The sequence below is a fragment of the Spodoptera frugiperda genome, chromosome 24 (assembly GCF_023101765.2).
Source record: "Spodoptera frugiperda isolate SF20-4 chromosome 24, AGI-APGP_CSIRO_Sfru_2.0, whole genome shotgun sequence".
Taxonomy (NCBI): Eukaryota; Metazoa; Arthropoda; class Insecta; order Lepidoptera; family Noctuidae; genus Spodoptera; species Spodoptera frugiperda.
In genome coordinates, this window is record NC_064235.1 from 6,185,066 (window position 1) to 6,197,507 (window position 12,442).

General features: G+C 37.8%; 3 protein-coding genes across 5 annotated transcripts in view; 1 reads left to right on the forward strand and 2 right to left on the reverse strand.

Annotated features, from left to right (window-relative positions):
* The window catches only part of LOC118278551 (unextended protein), a 64,655-nt gene extending 57,499 nt beyond the window's left edge, over window positions 1–7,156 (reverse strand). The window contains exon 1 of the mRNA XM_050703468.1: window positions 6,703–7,156. Within this exon, the coding sequence (XP_050559425.1) occupies window positions 6,703–7,076 (374 nt within the window). The 5' untranslated portion in view covers window positions 7,077–7,156. The remainder of the gene's footprint in view (window positions 1–6,702) is intronic.
* The window catches only part of LOC118278614 (modular serine protease-like), a 200,117-nt gene that overhangs the window by 160,572 nt on the left and 27,103 nt on the right, over window positions 1–12,442 (forward strand). The window lies entirely within an intron of this gene.
* Window positions 1–12,442, reverse strand: part of LOC118278554 (poly [ADP-ribose] polymerase tankyrase) — a 137,046-nt gene that overhangs the window by 57,499 nt on the left and 67,105 nt on the right. The window lies entirely within an intron of this gene.

Genomic DNA, 12,442 nt, shown 5'->3' on the forward strand with positions numbered 1-12,442 from the left:
TGACCCACCTATAACTCAAAATCTATTTTATCTACGCATATGAAATTTCTATGTATCTGTCGAGATCTACTTACTTATCTAAAATACAAAATTTCATTAATGTACCTATTGTAGGTCTTGAGATATTACGTCAGAAAATGCAATTTTTACTATACACTCACTGATTACTCACTCACTCACTCACTCATCAAAAACCTAGACCACTTCCAATGGTCGTATTGACTTGAAATTTGGCATGGAGGTAGGTCTGCAGGTCAAGGTAAAGGAAAAAATCTGAAAACCAAGTGTGAGTCGGTTTTAAAAATAATGAAGGTGTAAATTCATACCCCTAAGGAACTAAAACAAAAAAAAATACCTATATCTTCCAATGGTCGTAGACCTAAAATTCGTTACGAAGGTTTGTATTTAGTCAAAGTAAAGTAAAATAAGAAAAAAAGAAAATAAACCTAACAAAAATAAATGAAATCCCACCCAAAACATAAATGTGAAAGGCTGCCAAGTTCGATAATATTGGAATGCTTCGCCTATAAAAGAAGTGAGATCTAAATAAGTACCAAGTTCCATACACAGACCTCAGTTAAAAATGTTATAACTTGGCAAGTTTTAATAGAAAATTATATACTTGAATTCAGTAGGTTTTAACAAAGTGTGTCAAACTTGCCAACTTGTTATATCATTTTTAATGAGGTCTGTGTATGGAACTTGGTACTTATTTAGATCTCACTTCTTTTATAGGCGAAGCATTCCAATATTATCGAACTTGGCAGCCTTTACATTTATGTTTTGGGTGGGTCAGATTTACAATACAATTCTTGGTTACATTGTTTCGATTACTTCAACTATGTGAGAAATGTGGTTGGGCGTAAGACCATAGTCAATAGAATCACATGACTGACAAGACGGCGAGCGCGGGAATTCAGTTACGTTACGCAATCAATTGTCAAAAACAAAATGGCGGACAAAGGTCATTAACCTTGTGGCATAGCAATTGAGTGTTACGCATCGGTTCCCATTTTTGGAGGGGCGTTAATCAAAGTACAAATAGTTTTGTATACAGACTGTTTTTTTTATTATTATTATCAGCGGCCAAATCAAAAAAATGACGAAATAAGATGTGCCGTACATTAGCCGATTTCTGTAACTACTTGCGACCAATTGACTACCTAATCGGGCTAGTCTTAGCGTGATTTTCCACCAGAAATGTGCTATGTAGCTATGCTGCGAGATCCGGAGCTGCGGACTACCTAGCGGGTTTACCGGGACTCCGGCTCGAAAAGCAGGAGTAGGAACGGGGTGGTTTTTAGTCAGTAAGAGTCTGACACTCCTTTTCGCCTCGCCCAAGGCGGGAGAAGTCATTGGATGATTTTCCGCCCTCAAAAAAAAAAAGAGTATAATTGGGTAGTATCCTCGGTCAAAACTAAATTATTACAACTTTTTAATAGCTTCTTTTCATTGTCTGGACTTTAAGAGACTATGACCTCTGAGTTTGTTTCGGCATTTCTTCTCAGAGTAGTCGGATAGGAAATGCCGGCCTCATCTAGCTATTTGAAATATTGACGTGTAAAAGTGCTATTTTATAACCTACTTACAGAAATAAATATCATTTATCATTAAAGAAGTCGGTTATTTTGTTTTTTTTTTTTTGAAATCTCTTTTTTTTTGTTTTTTTCTCAGAAAAAAAAATTGGTTGGTGATAAAAAAACAGACTGTATAAGTAGATGATTGTGGTTTGCGTGTAAGAAGCCAATTTGGATGTTGATACAAAAGATACTCGATTTCGTTAGTGATAGGGTGTAAAATTGCTTGGTTTTTAAGCGATGTTGCTGATTGGATGGTGCATTTTCGTTGGTATTGTGAAAAAATATTAATACTACTAGCTTCTGCCCGCGACTTCGTCAGCGGAAAATTAAAAAATTGAAGGTGTAGAACCTTCAATTCAACATCTATTTTTCATACCCCTAACATTTAGGGGGATGAAAAATAGGTGTTGGCCGATTCTCATAGATACCGGATAAGCACAAAAATTTCATTACAATCGGTCAAGCCGTTTCGGAGGAGTTTTCTTAAGATATAAGCGGGTGTTTTACAAACTACTTATTAACTATTTCTTCTCTTTAATTTTTCTTGCACATAATTTTAATTTTTAAGTTGTAAATGTTTTAATCATAGTTTTTTATTATTTAATGATATAAATAAAAAAATATTCATATGAAAAACAAAATACCTAATTGAAAAATCGTTATCATAAAAAATCCAATAAGTACAATTGTAATTGGAAGAAAAACAAATTGCAATTTAAATAAATCAAGTATCAAAACCTATACTTCACTGTATACACAACAGAGTTGCCATAGGTAAATATTTTACCCTTTTACGGGGTAAAATAAGACTGTCATGAAACAACAAACATTATAAGATTTACAAAACACGAACATTTTTAAACGTTTTACAGTTGCCACTAGCTGGTTTAAAATCTTCATTAAAATTAATTAATTAAAATTAAATGCAAAAGACAAGATTTTCATCATAAACTTGTTTAACTAGTTATTGTGTATATTCTACATGAATTACTAATATTAATGATAAATAACTGCACAGTGGATGGGTAACTGGCTGCCGTGCAACGTGTAGCGGGTTCGACGCAAGGAGCAAGAGATCCACAAAGTCAAAGTCAAAATTATTTATTTCAAATAGACCAGGAAGGCACTTTTGAACATCAAAGCAAATATAATAATATTAATAACGTCTGTCTGTCGGTCAGTCCTCTAGTTAAGTTATTTGCTTTCAAAGTGGAGATTCCTATGGAGAAGAACGAGCAAGAAACTCTTGTTCAATCAGATTCACAATACAATTTGTTTGTGGTCTAGGTGTCAGGTGTTTTTTCAGTTTCTTTTTTTATGTATATGTCGGTAAACGAGCAGACGGATCACCTGACGGTAAGCAATTGCCGTCGTCCATGGACAATGGAAGATTGTGAAGGGCGATAATTAGGCCTTCGACAACTTCACTCATACAACGCAAGCGTTGTTTCACGTTTTCAGTGAGGCCGTGGTATCACTCCGGTTAAACCGGCCCATTCGTGCCGAAGCATGGCTCTCCCACACTTAACAGTGGCAAAAATCCCGCTTTACCTTAGTACATTCTCTTAGTTTACCTTTCCCAAAAAACACACGTTTCCTACCTACCATTCGACCAACAAATCCAAATAAATCTACTTCCAGGAATCTACTAACAAGGTCGGTGACGTCATTGATCACGTATAGTGACGTCATCGGGCATCGGATTTTCAAGGATCCGATATAGAATAACAGCAATATATATTGCTATTGTCTTCAGGATTATTTTAGTTGGATTTTCCGTATAACTAGTTAGTAATACTCAATTGTATACACGGTGTAACAAAAAGGGGGGTATGCATATCAAGTGCACGGTTTCTAGATAACATAACAAACGATACGGGAAGGATTTTTTAAACTCACGTTTTCATGGAACGAAGTTATGAATTTTTCCAATTTTTTTTTTCATTCGAATCAAATTTAGGTAGATAGGTACTAGGCGATCAGATTTACAGAAGAAATGTTTCGTAATTAGCGAGTGACCCCTGTAGTGTTGTGATACGTTTGTATGATTTATAAAATCAAGAACCATGCGACACCAAGTATTTGGTACCAATTTTTTTAAACGTATTTTAAGCTGAAACTTTGTGTAGAGATTCTATTCAACCTGTATTCTTCAGTGCTTCTTGATGTATATGGGTATTTTGTTACACGTTGTATATTGCTATTGTATGCAGGATTAATTTAGTTGGATTTTCCGTGTAGTAATACTCAATTGTATTTATTTATATCATAAGTCACGTGAGTTACACAGTTTAGTTAGGTATAATTCGAGACTGAGACAGACAGACAGAAGACTGTTCAGATGTTTGTATTTGTTGTGTTGTAGGTACCTATTAAACTACATCTCCGACATCTTTAATTGATTTTGTCTGGACTTTAAAAGAGACTATGACCTCTGAGTTTGTTTCGGCATTTCTTCTCAGAGTAGTCCGATAGGAAATGCCGGCCTCGTCTAGTTATTTAAGAGATTGACGTGTAAAAGAGTTACATTGTAACCTATTTGCAAAAATAAATATCATTTATCATTATAACTGTATTTTTTTCTTCATGGCAGTTATAAACTAGTGTACTGCGAACTACCTAGCGGGTTTACCGTGGCTCCCGCACGAAAATCAATATAATTATTTTTGAAAGTATTTGTCTCCGTAAGAAAATAAAAATTACGTGTCTAATGTTTTGAAATAATCTACAAGACGGACATTAAAATAAAAATTTGTTATCTACCCTATTGTGGCAACAAAATAATATGTCGTAAGAGCTGTTGCAGAGATCATAACTTTATAGCATAGCGCTTCAAAGACCACGACTACCAAGACCTTCCATCAGACCACCACAGATGGGGCCCAGTAGGGCTGATGCCTGATCCGGAGCTGCGGACTACCTAGTGGGCTTACCGGCTCGAAAAGCACGAGTAGGAACGGGGTGGGTTTTAGTCAGTAAGAGTCTGACACTCCCTCTCGCCTCGCCCTGGCGAGAGAGAATTGAATGACATTCACACAAATAGATCACAGCTTTAGAGGTGCGTCGATCTAAAAACCTCGGACCTTTGTTTCATATTCCCAAAGTCTTACTCCCGAAAAATAAGTTAACCTTCGACTTTAAGCCTTTTTTATGGAATAGGGGGCAAACGAGCAGACGGATCACCTGATGGTAAGCGGTCAGCGCCGCCCATGGACACCCACAACACCAGAGGAGTCACAGGTGCGTTGCCGGCCTTTAAGGTCTAAATAGTCTAGATCGTAGACTAATAAATAAAATTGCAGTTTCTGTATGTAATATTGTAATAACCCGCTTTTTAACCGACTTCAAAAAAGGAGGTTCTATGTTTCACTGTTTATTACTACATACATGTATACCTATGTATATACGTACGATACATACACCAAAATAATATTTATTACAATTTTCGTTTATCTGTCTGTCTGTTCTAGCTAATCTCTGAAACGGCTGAACCGATATTGACGGGACTTTTACGTAACTTGGGGTTATTTTTATGAGTCACTATCCGTAATTATCAATATCAGCTAGTGACTAATAAGGTTTAAGAATAATTTAAATGTATGTACTCAGAGTCATTTAATGGTTACTTAACCCAGTCCTTAGCAATTGTTTTCGGAACAAATTCGTTACTAAGGAATAGTTTAAGTAATCATTAAATGTCAGTAAATATGCTAACATTATCAGCTGATAATTATCTAATCAATATGTCGTTAACCTAATCCTAAGTAGCAATTTTGTATCGAAAACAATTGCTAAGGACCTGGGTTTAATAACCATTAAATGATTTTAAGTTGTACTCACTTACATCATCAGCTGATAATTATCTAATCAATATGTCGTTAACCTAAATAAAAGATTGTAGCGATTAATTCGTACTCTTAACAAGGTAAATTTAAAGTGTGGGAGAGCCATGCTTCGGCACGAATGGGCCGTCTCGACCGGAGTGATACCACGGCCTCACAGTACACCGACGTGAAACCACGCTTGCGTTGTGTGAGTGAGGTTACCGGAGGCCCAATTACCCCCCTTCCCAATCTCCGATATCCAACAACCCTTAGATTCCTAAAATCCTAACCCCCAAAAGACCGGCAACGCACTTGTAACGCGTCTAGTGTTTCGGGTGTCCATGGGCGGCGGCGATTGCTTACCATCAGGTAATCCGTATGCTCGTTTACCAACTAATACCATAAAAAAAACATTACGACATATATCAAAACCCCATGATATCTACTTGAAAAAAAAAAAAGCCCGGAGATACAAAAATAAGCCTTTTAATCCCCAAAAAAAATTTCACAATTCATTTCTATGAATAGTTATTAACTATTTTCGTTTATGACGAGTCCACTGTACAGATTATATGGAGAAACTATCTTTAAAAAAAAAGTCTGATGACGTCAACAAATGACCCGACACCCATCCTATTCCTGGCCGCGACGACGGTCGCTTTACCTAAAAAAATTACACCACTACATTCAACAAGTTAGTTTCGGTATTTTATATTCGTGTTTCACAACTTGTAATGTTGATATCTATTCTGCATTACATTGTAGACGAAAAGATAACGATAAATTGTTATCTAAATAAGCATAACATAACATATATTATAACAATTCGGTAACAAACGAACCAGACGAAAATTACGTAATCGGTAATTTGGCTTGGCGGCAACGCATCGGGCATTAGTCGTTTCGGCCAATGGGGATACCAGATGTAAGATTAAAATTTCGCACGCGCCAAATGTTTTATTTCTACGCCCACCTTACAATTATTTACAATATTATAATTAATCCGTATTATAAGTTAAACATTTCATAAATAGATACGTCTAATAAGAAAAAATATACAATAAGAAATGTGTTTTTTAATCTTATAAGCACGGGTTATCGAAAGCAGTATCACAATCCGAAACTCGAACCGCTAAAAAACTTTTTTAAAACTTTCAAAGTGTTTAAAAACTATCTTAAAACCGGGTTCAAAGTGAATAATACACACAATGACTCATTAAACTTGATAAAGTTGCGTAATCAACTCATTACGGGCAATTAAACATTTTAATTTACAAATAAATTAAATGTGTACTCACAGTTCCAAGTCGTTCGGGCCGGTGACGTCATTGGATTCCAAAAAGACACCTTCTCCTTTATGATGCCACAATCCATCGCTTTTAACACAGAAGTATACCCTCCTCCCATCATTAGGTAATTCAACAAGTACATTTTCAAATACTTTATTCACAAACAACGAACCACATTTTTCTTCTGACGCCGGTTCAAAAGTAAGGGACCACTCGTCAACATTTCTCGCGTTCACATCAACATCAAACACACATTTGTTTACATCACAAGTTTTCGTGTATTGTTTTACAGAAAATATCCATGGCGGTGCGACGGCACACGTGCTGATTATTAAAAATAATAATAAAAATAATTCACTAGTCCGTAAACACAGTGCAGCCATCTCAACTTCGGGAGCGAATGAAGCGAACTGAGTGAATGAACGCGGGCGCGGCGCGCGGCGCTGTCGTCGAGTAGGGATGGGACGCAACGCTGTGATCGCTTTTATACTCGCTCGACTCGCTTCATACCGAGTGAAGGACGAATCGATAAGAAATGTTTTTAGATAAACTTTATCTATATTTGTAGGCAATGGCTTAGTTTTATAAGTTTTTTTTATTAGATCGTTTCGATATGTCGCTATCAATCATTGTTGAGGATGATTGTTATCCTATTTATTTAGATTGTGCAGTAGTATTTACCCGTTTATATCATTTACCTACGTAAATGATACGTGATGTGAATGTGTGTGTGACTATTTTCCTCTACTTACTTCATTCACGTATCACGATTGTCGCTGTTTTATATTGATTTATGAGCATTAAATTGGATTTTGGCAATCAACTAAAATTAATAGGATAATTTAATATTATCACCCTCCTTCTTATATGATTGAACTCATAAAATTACTAACGAATTGGATTTGGAAATAAGAAGAAGCTAACTAGAACTAAGAAGCTAGCTAAGCTTAATGTAATAATCAAACCTGCAACGCCCCTGATCTTTATCCATTTACATATTTTATAAATTTATTTATTTAATTCAACAGTTAGAACGGTAGACAACCTATTAAAGTAACTTACGTACATAACAAAATGATAAAACATAATTAAACTGAAATTAACAACTTTACTCATAAGTTCCCCTCGCCCCCCTTTGAACCAATCGAACATATTCATAGTAACATAAACTTTAAATCGATTACAAACTTTAACATCAAACACAGAATCGATTACATTTCTATTCGATTTGTTTGAACGGCGCCCATCACTAATATTCTACATAGTAGCGTCTTGTTAGATAAATTAAGCATATATTTAACTAAATAGTTAATTATTTAAATAGTTATATACTAATTAGATCTATTAGACATAACACCACGCCTTACTTTGCAAAATAGATATAAACTGGTGGGAGAGCTATGCTTCGGCACTGCTGGGCCGGCTCGACCGGAGTGATATCACGGCCTCACAGAAAACCGACGTGAAACAACGCTTGCGTTGTGTGAGTGAGGTTACCTGAGGCCCAATTAGGGCAAGTGACCCGGTTGTGGCCACCGACCCCTTTGTGGCCACTTGGGCCTTCAAATATTTATAACTAAGGCATGGACAAATAAATTACTCTGTGATGTACAGTATTTAAAATATTGAATATTGGAGACACTGATACCGTTGGCAGCTTTGATGTGTCAAACTTCACTTCGATGCAACAAGTCATTCTTTTTAGTTGAGGGTGAAATTGTTAAGATCTTAACAAAAAGGCTAAGGCGAGCGGGTGAGGATTTGGTTTTTATTTTTTTAATCTTTGCTTATTGTTTGGATGTTTATGTTAGTACTACATGAAGAATATATTGTCTAAGTGGAACTAAAGTTATTTTGACGCCATATGTTTCTGAAGTGGGATTATTAGAAGGTGGCCACTAATGGAGACAAAATTATGAATTTCTCCATCTTTGGCCACACGGCTGGCCAAAACTTTTGTAACATAAACGTCCCACTTCTAGTCATTTATCGTAATTTATTTATTATTTTTCCTTGGCTTTACATATCAACAAATACATATTTTTCATTTTCAGAGATGCAATAAATTGCCTTCACACAAAGGGAGGTCAGTTTACTTTGCAGCTTTTACCAACTTCATATAAATGTTGATCTCTTTATTTGTAAGTTAAATTCAAGTGAAGTAATAATATTTAATATTTTCCATACTAAATGAAAACCATTGTTTCTAAAATGTTAAATTTAATTAATAAATTTTGATTACTTTTATTGTATTTTTTGATGGCCAGAACTGGCACACGACCGTGGCCAGAAATGGCACGAATCTGGCCAAAAATGGCACAAACTCCCTTTTTTTTTCTTTTTTATACAGTTATTTTTCTATTGGACGTTCTTTAAAAAAGGGTTTTCTTAGGCAAGATTAATACATGTTAAATGACTTTTTACAAGAAATATGTTCGTGATAACAAAAACTATAAGTTAAGAAAGCCTCAAAGTCGACAAAATTCTTAAAGTGGCCACAACCGGGTCACTTACGATACTTCCCAAACCCCCGATTCCCCAACAACCCTTAAATTCCTAACCCCCAAAAGGCCAGCAAAGCACTTGTAACGCCTCTGGTGTTTGGAGTGTCTATGGGCAGCGGCGATTGCTTACCATCAGGTGATCCGTCTGCTCGTTTACCGGCTTATTCAATAAAAAAACAAATGTTAAGATTAGGATTGCCAACTTTTTTACAAGAATTAATCGCCTTTTATCCCCGAAGGGGTAGGCAGAGGTGCACATTACGGCACGTAATGCCGCTATACAATGTACACCCACTTTTCACCATTTGTGTTATAAGTCCCATGTAATAGGGGGTGAGACTATTGCCATATACTGGGCACAGTTCCAGACTCCGTGCTACTACTGAGAAATTTTCGAAACACCGAAAACAGGCCTGTGATAATTTGCCCGACACGGGAATTGAACCCGTGACCCCTTGCTCGACAGTCGCACTTGCGACCACTCAACCAACGAGGTAGTCGATATGAGAAATCGAAATAGTTCCGAAAACCGAAATTCCTAATAATTGTCTCGGGAATCGAACCTGAGACTAAAACACTGGACTAACAAGATAGTGTTGTTGAAAATCTTATTAGATTATTCTTATAAGCCGGAGCTGCGGACTACCTAGCGGGTTACCGGGGCTCCGGCTCGAAAAGCAGGAATAGGAACGGGGTGGTTTTTAGTCAGTAAGAGTCTGACACTCCCTCTCGCCTCGCCCAAAGCGAGAGAGAGGTCATAGAGATGATTTTGCCCTCTCAAAAAAAAAAAAAGATTCTTATAAGAACATTTAATTATAGGAAACCTTGTTTGTTTTTTTTTTATTCGGTAAACCCCTTTTTATTCAGGGGGGAATAATCATCCAATGACTCCTCAGTATCCGTATACATTTTTCAATCGTTTAGTTAGAGCGAGTTGGCAACCATTCTTCATTATTTTTCCAACAGAGACAGCAAAAACAGGAAATATTAAATAAATGACACATCCACATATTTTAAGAGTTCATTGTAAGACGTTTACAAAGGCCAAAGTCCACAGAGTCTACGTCCATTGCCAAAAATTTTATATTATACAGTACGGAGATCACTCATATGACTTAAATGAAACTACAAGTAGTACTCGTCCACAGAAGAAATAATATAACTAAACTAGCTATTTCCGCGCGGTTTTACCCGCTCTGCTTGACTCCTATTGATCGTAGTGTGATGTTTTATAGCCTGTAGCCTTCCTCGATAAATGAGCTATCCAACACAAAAAGAATTATTCAAATCGGACCAGTAGTCGGTCGTAGTAGTAGGAATCGAACCCGAGACTCCTTGCCTGGCAGTCGCACTTGCAACCACTAGTACAACGAGTCAGTCATATATATTGACACGTTTTTGTGATATCATTTTACGTCAAGACTAAGGTGTTATAATCTGAATGATATGTGTTATCAAAGTATTGATAATATTGATCTGTAGACGCACATCGCGGTTTTTTTTTCTGAGGTGGGTAAATCATCCAATGACTTCTTCCGCCTTGGGCGAGGCGAAAGGGAGTGTCAGACTCTTACTGACTAAAAACCACCCCGTTCCTACTCCTGCTTTTCGAGCCAGAGCCCCGGTAAACCCGCTAGGTAGTCCGCAGCTCCGGATCGCACATCGCGATAGGCTCTTGCCCACGCTATAACGGAAGTTGGTACATCATCATATCAGCCCCAAGATGGCCACTGTTTCGGAGACGGCGACCTCTTGCGTCCGGCACTGGTTCAGACCATGGTGCGGAGCGAGGGGGACTGGGATGCCGTCTCCTCCTTCTGCGAAGCAGTCATGCTAGCTAAGGAGGAGGCGGGACGCGTGAGAGAACAAACCTCCTCACGCCCCAGCCGTCGCGAGAGACACTCCGGGCGTCGGGGATCGCGGGACGATCTCCGGCCACCGTAAGTGCGGGCCTGCGGACGATGAGGGTAGCTCGTCGCCCGACCAGTACCAGACACGTGCGTGCGGCGCGTCGCGTTCTGCGTGCGTCTCAAAGAGCCATCAGACCACAACATCCCAGTAGGGCCCAGTAGGGCTGATGCCTAATCTGGAGCTGCGGACTACCTAACAGGTTTACCCCGGGCCTCGGGAGGAGGGGTCCTCCTAAACGTCGTTTTTAATAAAAAAAAAAGTTATAAATGTCAAGTAATCTTCAGGTAAATTACTGGAATAAAACTAACGTCAGCTGGCAAATAAACACGTGACGAGACTTACCTACGTACGTATTGATGATTACAGATAGTAAAAAAAGTCCATTCACATGTCGAAATAAGCTGTGCGGTACACTAGACGATTTCTGGAACGACTTGCGACCATTTGACTACCTAATCAGACCAGTCTTAGAGTGCTTTTCCACCAGAGATGTGCTATGTAGCTATGCTACGACGATTTAATTAACTAAGCTTTGAAACAATGTGACCGTTTCCACTGATACTAAGCTGAGTCCGTTTCCACCAGTGCTAAGCTATGTCTACCAATGAAGCAACAGCACACACACAGCCAAATAGCATAGCATACTCATAGTGTATTATGCAACGTAATATTTTTATTTAAGAGAGGAAAACTATCCAATTCAAGCACTCCTCCTTCCTAGCACAAGCGCTTCTTCTTCCTCGCCCAAGGCGAGAACTTCTCTCGCTTTGGGCGAGGCGAGAAGGAGTGGCAGATTCTTACTTACCAAAAACCACTCCGGTCCTATCTAGACACACGGCAGTGTGTCCGCCAAGTTCGAGCAAAAAAACCGACACACCGGCCGTGGGCGAACCATTTCGGGCCAAGTTCGACCCACCTATAACTCAAAATCTATTTTATCTACGCATATGAAATTTCTAGTAGTCGAGATCTACTTACTTAGCTAAAATACAATTTCATTAATGTACCTATTGTAGGTCTAGAGATATTGACGTCAGAAAATCGCTATTTTTACTATACACTCACTGACTGACTCACTCATCAAAAACCTAGACCACTTCCAATGGTCGTATTGACTTGAAATTTGGCATGGAGGTAGCGTCTTTATCGTCAAAGTAAAGGAAAAAACTGAAAATGGCCTCGGTTTTAAAAATAATGAAGGTGTAAATTCATACCCCTAAGGAACTAAAACAAAAAAATTATCTATATCTTCCAATGGTCGTACCGACCTAAAATTCGTTACGAAGGTTTGTATTTAGTCAAAGCAAGTAAAATAAGAAAAAAGAAAATAAACC